Source organism: Pristiophorus japonicus, chromosome 12 (genome assembly GCF_044704955.1).
Source record: "Pristiophorus japonicus isolate sPriJap1 chromosome 12, sPriJap1.hap1, whole genome shotgun sequence".
Classification (NCBI taxonomy): Eukaryota; Metazoa; Chordata; class Chondrichthyes; family Pristiophoridae; genus Pristiophorus; species Pristiophorus japonicus.
In genome coordinates this window covers 167,289,921-167,305,947 of record NC_091988.1, presented here as the reverse complement: position 1 = coordinate 167,305,947, position 16,027 = coordinate 167,289,921, and the positions used below count along the sequence as shown (strand labels likewise).

The 16,027-nt window shown below is 41.1% G+C and overlaps 1 protein-coding gene across 2 annotated transcripts in view; it reads left to right on the top strand.

Moving 5' to 3' along the window:
* Positions 1-16,027, top strand: part of prex1 (phosphatidylinositol-3,4,5-trisphosphate-dependent Rac exchange factor 1) — a 230,090-nt gene that overhangs the window by 131,074 nt on the left and 82,989 nt on the right. For both annotated transcript variants that reach the window (XM_070896114.1, XM_070896113.1), the window contains exons 12-16: positions 3,248-3,351; positions 4,608-4,657; positions 6,157-6,232; positions 8,789-8,861; positions 10,354-10,496. In XM_070896114.1, coding sequence (XP_070752215.1) covers positions 3,248-3,351; positions 4,608-4,657; positions 6,157-6,232; positions 8,789-8,861; positions 10,354-10,496 — 446 coding nt within the window. The remainder of the gene's footprint in view (positions 1-3,247; positions 3,352-4,607; positions 4,658-6,156; positions 6,233-8,788; positions 8,862-10,353; positions 10,497-16,027) is intronic.

Sequence of the window (16,027 nt, the reverse complement as noted above, 5' to 3'; positions counted from 1 at the left end):
TGCCAACCAGTTCTCAATCCATGTCAGCACACTACCCCCAGTCCCATGTGCTTTAATTTTACACATTAATCTCTTGTGTGGGACCTTGTCGAAAGCCTTCTGAAAGTCCAAATATACCACATCAACTGGTTCTCCCTTGTCCACTTTACTGGAAACATCCTCAAAAAATTCCAGAACATTTGTCAAGCATGATTTCCCTTTCACAAATCCATGCTGACTTGGACCTATCATGTCACCTTTTTCCAAATGCGCTGCTATGACATCCTTAATAATTTATTCCATCATTTTACCCACTACTGAGGTCAGGCTGACCGGTCTATAATTCCCTGTTTTCTCTCTCCCTCCTTTTTTAAAAAGTGGGGTTACATTGGCTACCCTCCACTCGATAGGAACTGATCCAGAGTCAATGGAATTTTGGAAAATGACTGTCAATTCATCCGCTATTTCCAAGGCCACCTCCTTAAGTATTCTGGGATGCAGTCCATCACGCCCTGGGGATTTATCGGCCTTCAATCCCATCAATTTCCCCAACACAATTTCCCGACTAATAAAGATTTCCCTCAGTTCCTCCTCCTTACTTGACCCTCTGACCCCTTTTATATCCGGAAGGTTGTTTGTGTCCTCCTTAGTGAATACCGAACCAAAGTACTTGTTCAATTGGTCTGCCATTTCTTTGTTCCCTGTTATGACTTCCCCTGATTCTGACTTTACTAACCTTTTTCTCTTTACATATCTATAGAAACTTTTGCAATCCGCCTTAATGTTCCCTGCAAACTTCTTCTCGTACTCCATTTTCCCTGCCCTAATCAAACCCTTTGTCCTCCTCTGCTGAGTTCTAAATTTCTCCCAGTCCCTGGGTTCGCTGCTATTTCTGGCCAATTTGTATGCCACTTCCTTGGCTTTAATACTATCCCTGATTTCCCTTGATAGCCACGGTTGAGCCACCTTCCCTTTTTTATTTTTACGCCAGACAGGAATGTACAATTGTTGTAGTTCATCCATGCGGTCTCTAAATGTCGGCCATTGCCCATCCACTGTCAACCCCTTAAGTATCATTCACCAATTTATCCAAGCCAATTCACGCCTCATACCTTCAAAGTTAGCCTTCTTTAAGTTCTGGACCATGGTCTCTGAATTAACTGTTTCATTCTCCATCCTAATGCAGAATTCCACCATATTATGGTCACTCTTCCCCAAGGGGCCTCGCACAATGAGATTGCTAATTAATCCTCTCTCATTACACAACACCCAGTCTAAGATGGCCTCCCCCCTAGTTGGTTCCTCGACATATTGGTCGAGAAAACCATCCCTTATGCACTCCAGGAAATCCTCCTCCACTGTATTGCTTCCAGTTTGGCTATCCCAATCTATGTGCATATTAAAGCCACCCATTATAACTGCTGCACCTTTATTGCATGCACCCCTAATTTCCTGTTTGATGCCCTCCCCAACATCACTACTACTGTTTGGAGGTCTGTGCACAACTCCCACTAATGTTTTTTGCCCTTTGGTGTTATGCAGCTCTACCCATATAGATTCCACATCATCCAAGCTAATGTCTTTCCTAACTATTGCATTAATCTCCTCTTTAACCAGCAATGCTACCCCACCTCCTTTTCCTTTTATTCTATCCTTCCTGAATGTTGAATACCCCTGGATGTTGAGTTCCCTGCCCTGATCATCCTGGAGCCACGTCTCCGTAATCCCAATCACATCATATTTGTTAACATCTATTTGCACAGTTAATTCATCCACCTTATTGCGGATACTCCTTGCATTAAGACACAAAGCCTTCAGGCTTGTTTTTTTTTAACACCCTTTGTCCTTTTAGAATTTTGCTGTACAGTGGCCCTTTTTGTACTTTGCCTTGGGTTTCTCTGCCCTCCACTTTTCCTCATCTCCTTTCTGTCTTTTGCTTTTGTCTCCTTTTTGTTTCCCTCTGTCTCCCTGCATTGGTTCCCATCCCCCTGCCATATTATTTTGACTCCTCCCCAACAGCACTAGCAAACACTCCCCCTAGGACATTGGTTCCGGTCCTGCCCAGGTGCAGACCGTCCAGTTTGTACTGATCCCACCTCCACCAGAACCGGTTCCAATGCCCCAGGAATTTGAATCCCTCCCTGCTGCACCACTGCTCAAGCCATGTATTCATCTGCGCTATCCTGCGATTCCTACTCTGACTAGCACGTGGCACTGGTAGCAATCCCGAGATTACTACTTTTGAGGTCCTACTTTTTAATTTCGCTCCTAGCTCCTTAAATTCGTTTCGTAGGACCTCATCCCTTTTTTTACCTATGTCGTTGGTACCAATGTGCACCACGACAACTGGCTGTTCACCCTCCCTTTTTAGAATTCCCTCCCTAAATCTCTCTACTCCTCTCCCCTCTAAGATGCTACTTAAAAGCTACCTTTTTGACTAAGCTTTTGGTCACCTGCTCTAATCTCTTTGTGGTTCGCTGTCAAATTTTGTTTGATAACCCTCCTATGAAGTGCCTTGGGACATTTTACTACGTTAAAGGAGCTATATAAATGAAAGTTGATGTTTTTACTGGTAATGTAGTTGACATTCTTCACCTCACCTGAACCCCCACTTCAAAATATAAAATGTGAAGTAGGTTTAAAAGCTTCACAATATGCAGCACAGAGATGGCACTGGGGGAGGGAAGACCAGCTGGGCTGTTGAATGTTATGTTAGCATTTTTTATTATGAATGTTAAGGCCTATTTTGCACATTCTCCAGTACCTCTATCCTTTTTGTAATATGGAGACCAGAACTGTTCACAGTACTCCGTGTGGTTTAATCCAGGTTCCATGCTAGTTTAACATAATATCACTGCTTTTCAATTCTGTTCCTCTAGAAATGACCCCAGTGTTTTTTTTAATGGCCTCATTACCCTGTGTCACTAACTTTAGTGATTAGTGTATCTGTACCCCTAGATCCTTTAGCTCCTCTAACTCTCTTATTTAACCAGTATGTGGCCTCCTTATTTATCATACCAAAATCTACCTCCTCACATTTATCGATGCTGTGAACTTAGAACTCTCAGAAATATAATCTAGAAAATGGCAGCACTTGTAGCTGTTTAACATGTACTGTACTTCCAAGAAATGGTCCGGTTTCATAACACAGCAGTGTTGCAATCTAACCATACTTAAAAGTGTAAGTCATTTTGGGATTCATGGGCAAATAATTATGCATTTTATAACTCTAATCTTGTTTTCTCTTGTGGACATTTTTATGTTTCAGTTTCTGACAAGCACCATTTCAAAAATGAGCTGGTACTCTACAGGTTTCGGTATGATGACGGAACCTATAAGCCTAGAAGCGAGATGGAAGATATCATATCTAAGGTACTGCTTGGCCGTTGCTATAGATACATGGGGCCCAAGTTTCCACATGATTTGCGCCTGATTTTTAGGAGCAACTGGTGGAGAACGGACTATCTTAGAAATCGCAATTCTCCACATTTTTTTTTCTGCAGTTCTAGTCAGTTAGAACAGTTTCACTTTGGAACAGAATTTTTTCTTCAAAAGGGGACGTGTCCGGCCACTGACGCCTGATTTCAAAGTTTCCACAGTGAAAACGTACTCCAAACTAACTGGAGCAAGTGAAGATTTTTGTAGAACTGAAAAAACCTTGTCTACACATTAAAAAATCAGGCGCAGGTTACAAATTAGGTGTCCGGAACGAGGTGGGAGGGTGGGGAGGGGGAGAAGGGAAGTCATTAAATTCTATAATAAATCTTTATTTATACTTATACAAATATTATATAAATAAATCCAACCTGAATAAAAATTTATAAGCAAAGAAAAGATTAAATAAACCATCTTCCTACCTGTGTGAAAGTGCTTCAGCCAGGGAGAATGCTGCAGGAAGCCTCAAGTTGAGGCAGCCGTTCGTTCCCGACGGCGGGCGGGGGGGGAGGGAGTTGCGAGCCCGACCGAACGCAGCGGGGGGGGGAGGAGGAAGCCGTTCCCGATGGCGGGCGGGCGGGGGGGGAGGAAGGAGACAGTGAGAAGGCGGCAGGAAGCCTCAGAAGTTGAGCAGCCATTCCCGACGGCAGGGGGGGAGGCCGTCGGGAAACGGCTGCCTCAACTTTCTGAGGCTTCCTGCAGCCTTCTCACTGCTGCAAGAAGCCTCAGTGCTGATGTGCTGATGGCAATGTGCTTTTATTAAAAAATGTTCAAAAATTAAACAACTACAAAAATGGCCGAGTGCCAATGTTTCCTTCACACTGCGCGTGTGCGAACGCTCCAACGCGCACACGCAGCGTTGCCGGCAGGAAAAAAACTAATTTAAATGGTACCCGCCCCCTCCCACTTACAAAATCGGCGCGAGTGGTAGGCTCCGCCCCCTGGGCGCCGCGCCAAGCAGACATGGAGCTGCAGGGCGCCCGTTTTTTATCGTGTGGAAACTTGGGCCCAACGTGTTTGAATAGATTTCTCAGTTTGTGGCACTTGCATGCTGTGTGGGGAAGGAACTTGTAGAATTAGCCCATTTGACTTGTGCTGGATACAGATGAAGAGTGTTGTACATTTCTGAATAAAATGAAGGGACAGCACACTGGGTTTTGCATATAAAGGATATTACTCTTTTTTCTTGACAGGGCGTGAGGCTGTATTGTCGACTACACTGCCTCTTCACTCCTGTGGTAAAGTAAGTTGAGCATTTTTTTCCCAGTGATTTTTGATTTCATGAGGGGTAAAGACTAAATAAACATCTGTCGATCATTGTGAGTGAAAAGAAACATCCTTGTATATTACCGATTAGCTATTCAATTTCAGTCTGTTTTTGTCTTTTTTATTCAAATTGTTTACAAATTGGAAAGCATTTGTTTGCATCTGTGGATTTACTTTTGTGCTTGAAAATAAACTTCCACATGCCACAAAGTAATGGTACATTTATTTGAGCAGAGTTCCCAGTATTGATGCATTGCTCCAACTGCTTCCCAGATGTAATTCAGGCACAGACTGTTGTACATCTTTTATGATTCAGATTACATCATTCAAACGTTGTCCTTTTGCAGTTGATGAAACTAATCTTGCTCTTGGGACTATATCTAATGGCCCTGTGTCCAGGTTTGCCAGATCTTCTTGTGTATAAATTGTTTTGTTACTTTGTAAGCATTGAGTGTCAAGAGTATGCAGTTATAAGTGCTAAAACAGTTTGGAAAAGCTATGTCTGCCATTAATTATGAATTCCCTAAAATGACAACCTAATTAATTAGGGGTTGACCGAGGACATGGGACAGTTGAGACTAATCTATGACTCATTTTAAGAGATTAAAGTAGATGTATTATGTGCTGAACTTAGCACTGTTGACTAATTGTGCACAGAACAATAATGAGTAAACATTATGAAGTATACAAGGGTGAAAGTAATGGGTGTGTAGATGCTAGATGTCTGCTGGAGTCTTTTTTGGTAACTGCCTTTCATTTTCAGAGTCCATGCTTTTGGTACAGGAAGCTTTGCTGTACCTTTAGCCCATATTACTTCCACATGTAATTCAGTCATGTTATTTCATTAGCAAAGGAAATAAACAATGCTCTGTACTATGTAAACTGAGAGGGGTCTCTTTTTCTTGTATAAAATCAGACTGAAGAGACAAATATTATTGGCATGAATTCCCTAAATATTTTCTTCAAAAGTAATTTAACGCTTTCCTGCCCAGACATTTTGAAAATTTTGATGAGAAATGGCAGCTCATTTTGATCACATTGCTTGAGTTCCCAAAAAGTAGCTTTCAGATTGGATTGAATGTTCAGCGCAGTTTAAGTGACAGTAGGATTAGAATTTTATTCATAAGCTTGAAAGACTTAGAACTTTGAGCCTGGAACAGTTGAGTATTTCAGGTCTTTTATGAACGTGAGCTTCCTGCTGACATAGTGGCACGTTCTTGTATTGCGATTTCTTACGGGTTTAAAACTTGCTGTTTGGTTTTATTTGAAGAACTGCTCATTTCATGTATGTTGAAATGCACAAACTGAATTTTTGGATCCTGTAAATAATAAACTTAAGTGCATCAAATATTTAAAATAAATTGATCCCTTTTTAATTTCAAGAAAAAATAATAAAGTTTCACCAGCATTGCCTATATCTGTGAACAAAGTGCCCAAACTAATAAAGGACAAATCATCATGTTTTGTATCAAACAGAGACCGAGATCACCATCTCAAGACCTACAAGTCTGTGGTGCCAGCAAGCAAGTTGATTGATTGGCTCCTAACGCAGGTAAGGAAAACTTGAGAGAGGACAAGATGGATGCTTTTAGTCACAATTTTTTTTTCAGTTCTCTGGGTATTGAAGTATCAATCTCATGCCAAAATAGTTCAAATTTGAATGATATGTGATCGCTGGCATCTTGCTATACTGTTGACTGTCTCAAAATGGGATACAGGCTCTCCTTCACAAATAGCAATAGGAGAGGTCCCACAGCTCATCTCGTGTCCACTGGGAAAGATGTTGAGTTGAGGGAGAAGGAAAATCAAATTGACATAGGCCCAGATTACGCTGCCAAAATAACGGTGAGTTTAATGGCACACACTTACTCACGTGTAAATTGTCCAGTGGTTTGTGGGGAGGAAGAGATGCCCATGATTTGTGAGTCGTCACAAGTTTCTGGATGATTTGTGTTGCTCTGCCGTTAGCCTCACTAAAACGACAGCATACCCTCAACCTTCCTGTGAGTTTCAAGAAATTTCTGCATTTGTGCATTAATTGGCAATTCAACTTGCATACAATTGGGGCTGGTACTTAACAGCACAAGTATCTTTTTAATAACTAGCTTTAACTTCTTAGCAATGCTACCCAACCTCTCTGGCTCAGAAAGGGAACAATTAAAACTGTGGAATCTTATTCCATCATGTTGAGATTTTTAAACTTAATTTTTACTTTTAAAATTTATTTTCCTTTTTGTCTCTTACCTCGCTCCTAATCCAATCTTCCTTTCCCTCTCTTTATTAATCTTTCTGCACTTGATTTGAACTCCTCAATCATTCCTGTTCCTTTCTCAGTCCTTTAATCTCATTGGTTGATGAGATAGACAGTTGGTCCCGTTATTCACTCGGGTCCTAGTTGGCGTGTAATCAGCTCGGCAGGAACTTGCAGGGCACATATTTTTTTCGAGCTGAATGGTGAGCTCAAAAGTGTACAGGGCACACTGCAACATGCCCCGCTCCAGCAAAATCTGAGCCATAATGTCCAGATGCTGTTGGCCTCCTAGTTGCCAGCTGGACACAGCTCGACTGTCCATTCTCTTGTGTGTGCTGGCAGGGCAGTGGAGTTTGGGGACCAGAAAAATGGGAGAAAATTATCTCCAAGAAAGGACCAGATATAATATTGACTGATTTCTTGCATTTTTGTGGAATCTTAATTTGTTACAATTTTTTGTGATTATCCCCTGCAAGTAAGTGTATTCTGAAAGCCACAGGTATGCAGTACTCTGAGTTAAATGCAGTTGGCAAGAAAGTTAAATGTCTGTCCAGATTTGACTCTGCCACTGCTTGCTGAGGGGCGTGAGTGTTCATTTCACCTGCTACCAGTTTGGCCCCACAATCCTAGCCACCCCTTGTAACAAGTTGGCAGTTGTAAGTGTTAGAATTCTTTCTTCCCTTCTCGTGCTGCACACAGTTGTTCAAGGAGATGGATAGTTGGCCACTCCCAGGCTTCACGCAAAGCCGAACCATTCTCTTCATCGAAAGGTTTGTGGGAGAGGCCAGGATAACCTTTCCCATTTCCCCCCTCTTTTCACTTCTAGTTCCATGCCTCTGAGATGGCATGCCTGACATCTGGAAATTGTTATGGGTGTGAAATAACAGAAGAGACCGTTTTGCTAACTTTGTACAGCTTTTTAATACGTTTTTTTGCATTTTTGCTGAGGCACTTGTGCATCTACCAGCTATTTAAAAAGCGAGAACTTTTACCGCGTTCAGGATACTACTTGTTTTTTTTTCAAGTGTGCACCTCGGGAGTTTTACTGTGTTCCAGCTACTTTAGTAATAAATCAAATTGAGCTTGCTGTCACGGTCAAGCCCAAGTGTGCTTCTAGCTGCTGTTTTACAGAGAATTTAGGACATTAGTAATCATTGTGCATCTAGACTGAAGAGAGAAATACTTTCAATTGCAGACCAGTTCTGCAGTGTTTCTAAGGGGTTATCACAACAGTATGAAACAAAGAATGAGTCTTTCTTTGCTTTTCTAATATGACATTCTCAAAGTGGAGGTATCCTTTGAAGATCATTGGTCAAAGCTAATGACAAATATATGAATATCTTTGGGTTATCTTTGACTATAGTTAGTTTTCTAAGAATAAATTCTGAATTCTTCAGTGAATAGATATTATCATTCTGATTAACACCTTCCAAATTACCAATGTATCTTTTTTTTAAACAATTTACCGATGAGACACTGACCTCATGTTCGTAAGAGCTGCTTGCGGGTACTTCTGAAAAACTGGGTGTCTACTGTTTAAAAATAAACTTTGCCTCAGAAACCAAAATGTAAGTCAGCTGTTTTATCTGAAATCATTGACAACTCTGGTACGAGCCATAAACAAGTGAACTTTAGATAATTGCCTCCAGACGCAGTTCTTTGTCCTCCAAACTTCCTTTGCAAGTATTCATAGCTCGAGATTTGCTATTTTGAAACATCAGCGGAAACCCCTGCCAGTTCTGCTAAGGTTATTGTTTGTAACAAGAAAAAGCACTTTGCTTAACTTAGACTTGCAATCACAAGCAGTTGTTTCCAAAGGAAATTTCTCTAGGTATAAAAATGTCATTTTGTTGCTAGGGCGACTGCCAGACCAGAGAGGAAGCGATCACACTTGGTGTTGGACTGTGTAATAATGGCTTCATGCATCACGGTAATCAATCGAAGAAACAAAAAAAAAATCTTTCTTCAAATGTATATTCAATGTGACGGCCGGGAGTTTATCATAATTAAGTTGACAGTACATAAGGTGTCCTGCAGTTCCCCTTGTTAATTACAGACTTTTTAATTTATGTTTCATAATTGAATTGATCACGCCAACAAATGCCTCCCCCCACCCCCCCCCCAAAAAAGCTAGTTCGATCACACTAGTCGCAGATTTGACTCTCTCAATTGACCTCCCCAGTTGTGTTGGAGAACTATGGGGGCGAGGGGGTTTGTGTTTGGCTTCGTGCATTTTCCGTCTCCTCTTCCCCCTAAAGGTGGTTAATTATCTTCTTCGAAATGTTCAACCCAAGCATTCAGTCAGGAGCTCATGAAACATACCACTGCCTTTTGAAAGCTTTCATTGAAACCCACAATTACAGGGTGAGCATCAAGTAACTCTTTGTTACTGACATTGCTTATGCCCATTTCCATTTTGTTTATGACTGTACATTGAAACAGCGAAGTTATTCTATCCATTAGCTTGGCTGGGAGCTTAAACCAATTCTTTGCACACTTTTGGTTAATAAATTGGAGCAGAGTCTCGTGATATTGTATGACTTTGTTTGTGAAAACTGCCTGGGGTTTATCTCAAATGGTGTATATTTGTCAAACAATCTACAGTGGAACGACAGCAGTGATGATGCTCTGTGAAGCCTTGTGGTTTGGCAATGGTTGTAATATTCCTGCATGTGCATTGATGCCACTTACACTGGGATAATGGCACTGCACACAGTACTAACCCGGTCACACCACAATCCTGCAAACAATGTGATGTATGTTGGTGATCATATCAAATATTGTTGGCAACATGGCTGCTCCCTCTGACACTCTCTCCCCCACTCAGACCAAAAATTGACCTGAATTGAAAATCAGCATTAGCTAACTGGAAGGAAAATTGCATATTTGCAATCCTGCAGTAGAGTATGTTACTCACTAGTTATTGATGCTTCTAGATTGTAAACAATTGCCATTCCCCAAATTTTTGTGGTAAGAAATGTTGTTTTATGTTTGGTAAAGGACTAATTATGTAGGGGTGAATTCAGATGTTGAGGCAAAAGAAAAAATAATGTTTATTTTGATGCTTGAAATGAACCAAAATGTTCAGGCCACCCATTTAATCTGCTTTTTAGGGATTTTTTCCTCCATTAATTATCGTTATTGCTGTACTTCACTGAATTACATGAAGGCAAACCGATTGACGACTGAACCATCAGTTATTTATAATGGGTGTTTGATTTCTGCTGCTTTTGTTTTATGGTAACATTTCGAATCGGCAGTTGCAAAATTAGTTGTTGAATTCGATTATAAAAGTGATTTAATTACAATTCTCGTAATTTTATGAGGATGTATTTTTTAGATGAAGTAGATTACTGATTTCCTTTTGTTGTATTGGGAAAAGGCATATGTTAATGTTCAGTTTAAATTTTTAATTGTAACAGTGCTAGAGAAAAGTGAATTCAAGGATGAATCCCAATTCTTTCGCTTCTATGCTGATGAAGAAATGGAAGGAACCAGCTCCAAAAACAAACAGCTGCGCAATGACTTCAGATTGGTTGAAAACATCCTTGTTAAATCCCTTCTGGTAAGCAGATAAATGATTGTTTTTGCATTTGATATGGGAGACTTTTCCATGCTGTTATCCAAGTGTTGCAGCTGATGGATTGGTGAAACTTGAACTAAGTGCTTTACTCAGACAGATTAGGTCATTGCATGGGAAGTTAACCTTCTAGGCACTTGACGCTTTTCTTGCAATTGTATACATTTTCAATTACAATTTTAAAAAGCACATAGCTCTCTAATATTGTGAAAAGGGCACACAGTTTTGTTGCCTTGTTGCATTGGGCTTGATGACAAGCAAATAGGAAATGTACAATATGTGTCTAATAGTTTTCATTGCTGCCTTGTGTTTAAATGAAGACTGCATCATGAATCCTCATCTCTCATTCCTCCTCAGTTGTGAATTTGATTCTTTGTGTACATTGTCGAACCTCTTTGTTCCCTCCCCACACTGTGCCACTCTTTGCAATAAAGAGACTAGGAAGAATATTTGCTCCTCTGCTCTACCACTTCTGATCCAGATGCTGGGAGATCTATAAGGGTGATTTGAATAAACCTTTCTCCACATTTACTTGGTTGAAAAGAAATGCCTTGCCTCCAATGACATTTTCCAATCCATTTGACTGGTTTCTGGTGATCCTCATTTTAGGCAAATATGGTTGCAAATCTAAGTGCTGTGATTCAGTACACCAAAGTGGTGTTGCAAATGCAAGAGGTTTTGCACAGCATGTGGGTAGTGGTACAGTTGAGGGAAAAGTGAAGACCAGGGTGGGATTCGACGATAAAACTGACTTAAGCAGGTTATTAGGTGGTCTGGATGTGATCTTCGCTGACTTTGAGGCAATTCCAGAAAGCAATGATTGTGTCCTTTATCTGGGAGGATGGTCTTAATCTGCAGTACTGCAGCTGGTGGTATCTCCGCCAGCTTTAACACTGCTGAAATATATTTTTGGTAAGTTATTTGCTGCTAGATTTCACAGCTCACCTGAATTAGGTTTTTTGGCTTCAAATCTAATCTATTTTAAAGATTTTATGTTTTTTCAACATTCATGATTGTCTGTTGGATTACCCTGGCACAGTGCTTGATGTTGCATTCTCCCTTTTTGTTAAAACCTGCAGAGGAATACTTCAAGGGAAGGCCCAACAAAAGTGATATTAAAAAAAAAACTGCGTTCAGTATTAAGCTTGTATTTTAAACTGTGAAGGCAATGATTGATTGATGTTGGAGTAAAGTTACACCAAATGATTTTCATGCCTGACTGAGTCTTGATCGACTATTTGTGAAGAAATTCCATCCACGTTGGATAGTTTACTCCCCCAGTACCAGCACATGTAGATGCATACTTCAGTAGCGGTCGGCGGATGGTGCTGGGGACCAGGACCACTGTCTAATTTTGTTTTCTCCTCTCTAGACGTGGAGTGATGAGCCCATTTGTAGTGTTTCTGCAGCAATCTTAGCTGAAATGAGCAGCTGCTCGTGGATAACAGATTAAACCTGGGAATTTCCTCGTCTGTTTGGATCAGTAGCGTGCCATATGGTACAATTGTCCACTGAGCCGACAGGATGTCCTGTATGATGTTTTCAAGTGCATAAGTAAGCCTGAGCAGGGCAAGCTTTTCTAGACCAAGAAATAGTGTACATAATCCCATGCACCATTATGGGCAGATATGCAGTAAGTTATGAAGTCACCCACAGTGGAAAGCTGATGGATCAAATGGAAGCTCTGCTGCCTGATCTTTTTCCCCCAGAAGCAAAGAAAGATGTTGCCCACTACCAACAAAATGGTTGTCACAATCCCCAGTGGATTTTGCTTTATTGGAAATGCAGGTAATTTGATTCCAAAGGGTCTCCACTGGATCTGAATTCGGTAACCCGTGAGACATTTGAATTGTGCTTCAGTAGCTTCAGATTTCACAGGCACTGAAAATATGAGTGTAACATGCAAGGTTAGATAGCATTATTCGTGGTATATTTTTAAACTGTGTTTAAGAGATCATTGCATATCAATGCCTAACATGATTTTTAGTTCAAAATGTAACTTTTCTTGTTGTTTCCAGGCAACTTTACTTGTTTTGGTGGATGGGAACATTTAGACCATCTAACCAGATTTTAAACGTTGAAGTGGGATTGGATTACAGTTGTCCTAGCTTTACTGATGCATGATTTTTAGAGGAAGTGGATGAGGAATGAAGAAATATTTGAGCTGGAGATATTATGCTGACGAGTGGCAGGCTTAATATATCGCTAGGCCTCTTGCAATAGCTGAGTTGATAAAGGCACTGTTCAATGTGGAACTGAGCCAGCCAGATGAGGAAGAACTCTGGTTCAATCACTGCTCTGTGCTGCAGTGGCTGATCTCGAGCTGGGTCGTGGTCGGGATGCTAGAATTGGTCCCTTACGCTAAGGAAGGAAAGTTTCAGCTAGGTTCCTGCTCCTGATCGCTATGCAGTAATTTCAATTGATTGAATGTTTGTTGAGAACAAGATCAGGCTTGGCAGTGAAACCCTTCACGTGTCGAATAGAGTGCTGATATTATTTAGGCTCACACATGAATAATAGCCAACAGGGCAAAGTACTGGAAAGAATGCTTGATGCCTGCTAAAATGTAGACCTTCATAGAATATTCCTTTATAAGATCATGTAACGGTTAACCTAACTGTTTTCATGCTTTTTAAAATTGAACTTAAATATTGGTTGTTGTGCCCTTAGCATAATTGCTCTGATTGGGAATTATTTGTCATACTTTGAACACTGAATACAAATTCAGTGTATTCCAATGAGTTTTATAGTCCTGTTCTTAAACACAGTTTGAAACAACCTCCTTCAGATGTTCATATCTACATCCTGATATTGTTTTGGACTCATCATCTGATGGCAGTGGGTCTCCCATTGTAGCCATACAAAGCTTTTCATTTCTTTTGGCTGTTGAGTTAAATTCTCCAAACAGAACTGTGTGCAGGTGTGCAGACTCCTTGGATAGGAGTGCGATTGGAAGTGGGGCTGAAACACTAAGTCACATTGGCCCAGAAATTGTGGTCAGAGGCTTCCCGCAGGACAACCCACACCGCCCCCCCCCCCCCGACCTCTGGTGGCCCAACCGATTTCCCCGACCCCTCTGCACCCCCCCAACTGGACCTCCAGCAGCCCTCCCTTCCCCCCCCCCCCCCCCCCCCCCACCCCTGGCTTTGGTCCAAACACTGTCCCATCCCTACCTACCTTCCCCCCCCTCCACTACCTTACATATCTCTCTCTTTCCTCTTCTCCCCCCCCCCCCCCCCCCCCCCCCGCCCCTACCCTACCTACCTTGGCACAGACAAAGACGTTCCGACCTTTGGAAATACCCAGAAGGGTCTCGGTCTCGAGGTTTCTGGATTTCAGACGTCACAGCTGTAGCGATGTTGGTGATGTCAAAGATGAGTTTGCTAGGCTTATAAATTTCAATTTATTATGGTTGAAACAATCTGAACTTTAATTTGCCAAAGTTGTCATAGGCAGGCTTTGTAGCAGTGAGTGCAAAATGCTGGACATATAAGCCTAGATTTTTCTAAACGGCAATATTTTAGCACTAGCTACATTATTTTTAACGGGTTGTCAGTGGTGTTAAAATAATGCTAATCAAAATCAAGGCTGTGGAAAGTCAAACAGAACAGTATATTCATTGAAGTACAAGAGAAAGGTTCAAGCCCTGGAAGCTTGTAGAGCAAAGGCCATTAAACCGATTCTATTGTCAAAGGTTTGATTTGTGTGAAAAGGTGGAAAAAAAAAACAACTCTTCAAGCATTGAGAGGGGCCTTATAGATGTATGTAAAGAACTCGGAGGAATATTTAACATTTATCTGGAGCACTCTTTCAGTTTAACGATGATTGCAGGACAACGAAACATGGCTGCAAAGTGGTTCAAGGCAAGTTCAAGATTGATGTCTGGAAGAGTGTCACCTAAAGAGTCATTAATACCTGGAATCATCTCTGTATGGGCACTGGGTACAAAAACCTGGAAATCATTCAGCAATCAGATGTTTAAGAAAGGATATACCTGCAGTTCAGAGAAGGTTCACTAGGTTGATTCCAGAGATGAGGGGGTTGACTTATGAGGATAGGTTGAGTAGGTTGGGCCTCTACTCATTGGAATTCTGAAGACTGAGAGGTGATCTTATTGAAACGTATAAGATTATGAGGGGGCTTGACAAGGTGGATGCAGAGAGCATGTTTCCAGTGATTGGGTGAACTATAACAAGAGGATATGATCTTGGAATAAGGGGCCGCCCATTTAAAACCGAGATGAGAAATTTCTTCTCTGAGGGTTGTAAATCTGTGGAATTCACTGCCTCAGAGAGCTGTGGAAGCTGGGACATTAAATACATTTAAGACCGAGATAGGCAGTTTCTTAACCAATAAGGGAATAAGGAATTATGGGGAGTGGACAAGGAAGTGGAACTGAGTCCATGATCGGATCAGCCATGATCGTATTAAATGGCGGAGCAGGCTCGAGGGGTCGTATGGCCTACTCCTGCTCCTATTTCTTATATTCTTATGTTGTAATGGGAGACTCGAGGTTTTTATTGCAAGATAGGCTGAATGGCTGTCTTCATCTATGATCCACTGTTACACTTCTCTCAGTGATGGTTGACAGCACACAATGTTTGTTTGCCCTCCATTCCCTCCTCTCCACCTGGGCTAGAGAAGGTTTCAACTGTTTGGCTCTCCAATAGAGCAGCTGTATTTTAAAAAACGTATTGATTGTTGATTCGCTTTCAGTAATCAGTCGTTGTCACAAGTTATCCTTTATCATCCCTTCAACTTTGCACCATTCAGCTCACCTTCCAATGTTTATGATTCTGTATTGAATAAGTATTTGCAAAGGAAGGCCGGAAAGGGCGAGGAGGTCAGATTAGAGGAGCTCTAATTGAAGAGCAAGCAGAACCATAGGTGAGATTAATTCTATGATTTGATGCTCTTTTGTTCATCTCAAATTGGGGACCTTGCATAATTGCCTTCTGTTTGTAGCAATAATGAATCATTATGCATGTTTTATGTTTGTGAAGGACAATTAATAACTCACCAGCCCTAAATTTAAAAAGGTGTAGTGGGGAGCTGTTGACTGTGGAGTTTTAAAATTGTCTCGGTCTGTGTTTGGCTTTCTCTATTCTCATGATTTTTCCCATAGACTAATTTATTGTAATTTTCTGACGTTTGGGTAGAGGGGTTCTCCCTTGGAGTAAAATGTAGCAATGACCAGCTGGGGTAAAGAAAAACTCTGCAACTAGGAGCTAAAATCTAATTTCGGCAGGGATATAAAACGGGCATTAACGGATCGACCACCATGCCTGATGTTCTTTTCAGTTGACTGTAGTGGTTTTACCAAGTAAGTGCGTCTGAAAAGGCATTAAACCAGTTCTTTTTTAAAGCTGAGATCTGATTAGAATTATTATATGGATTGTATTTAAACCAAAGATGAGTGCTCCTCTGTGGCAATCAACATGTGCTGAAAACCCACCAGTTTTGCAGTTTGTACAGTTATATATATTTCCCCATCTCTCATTCAAATTGACTTGTTT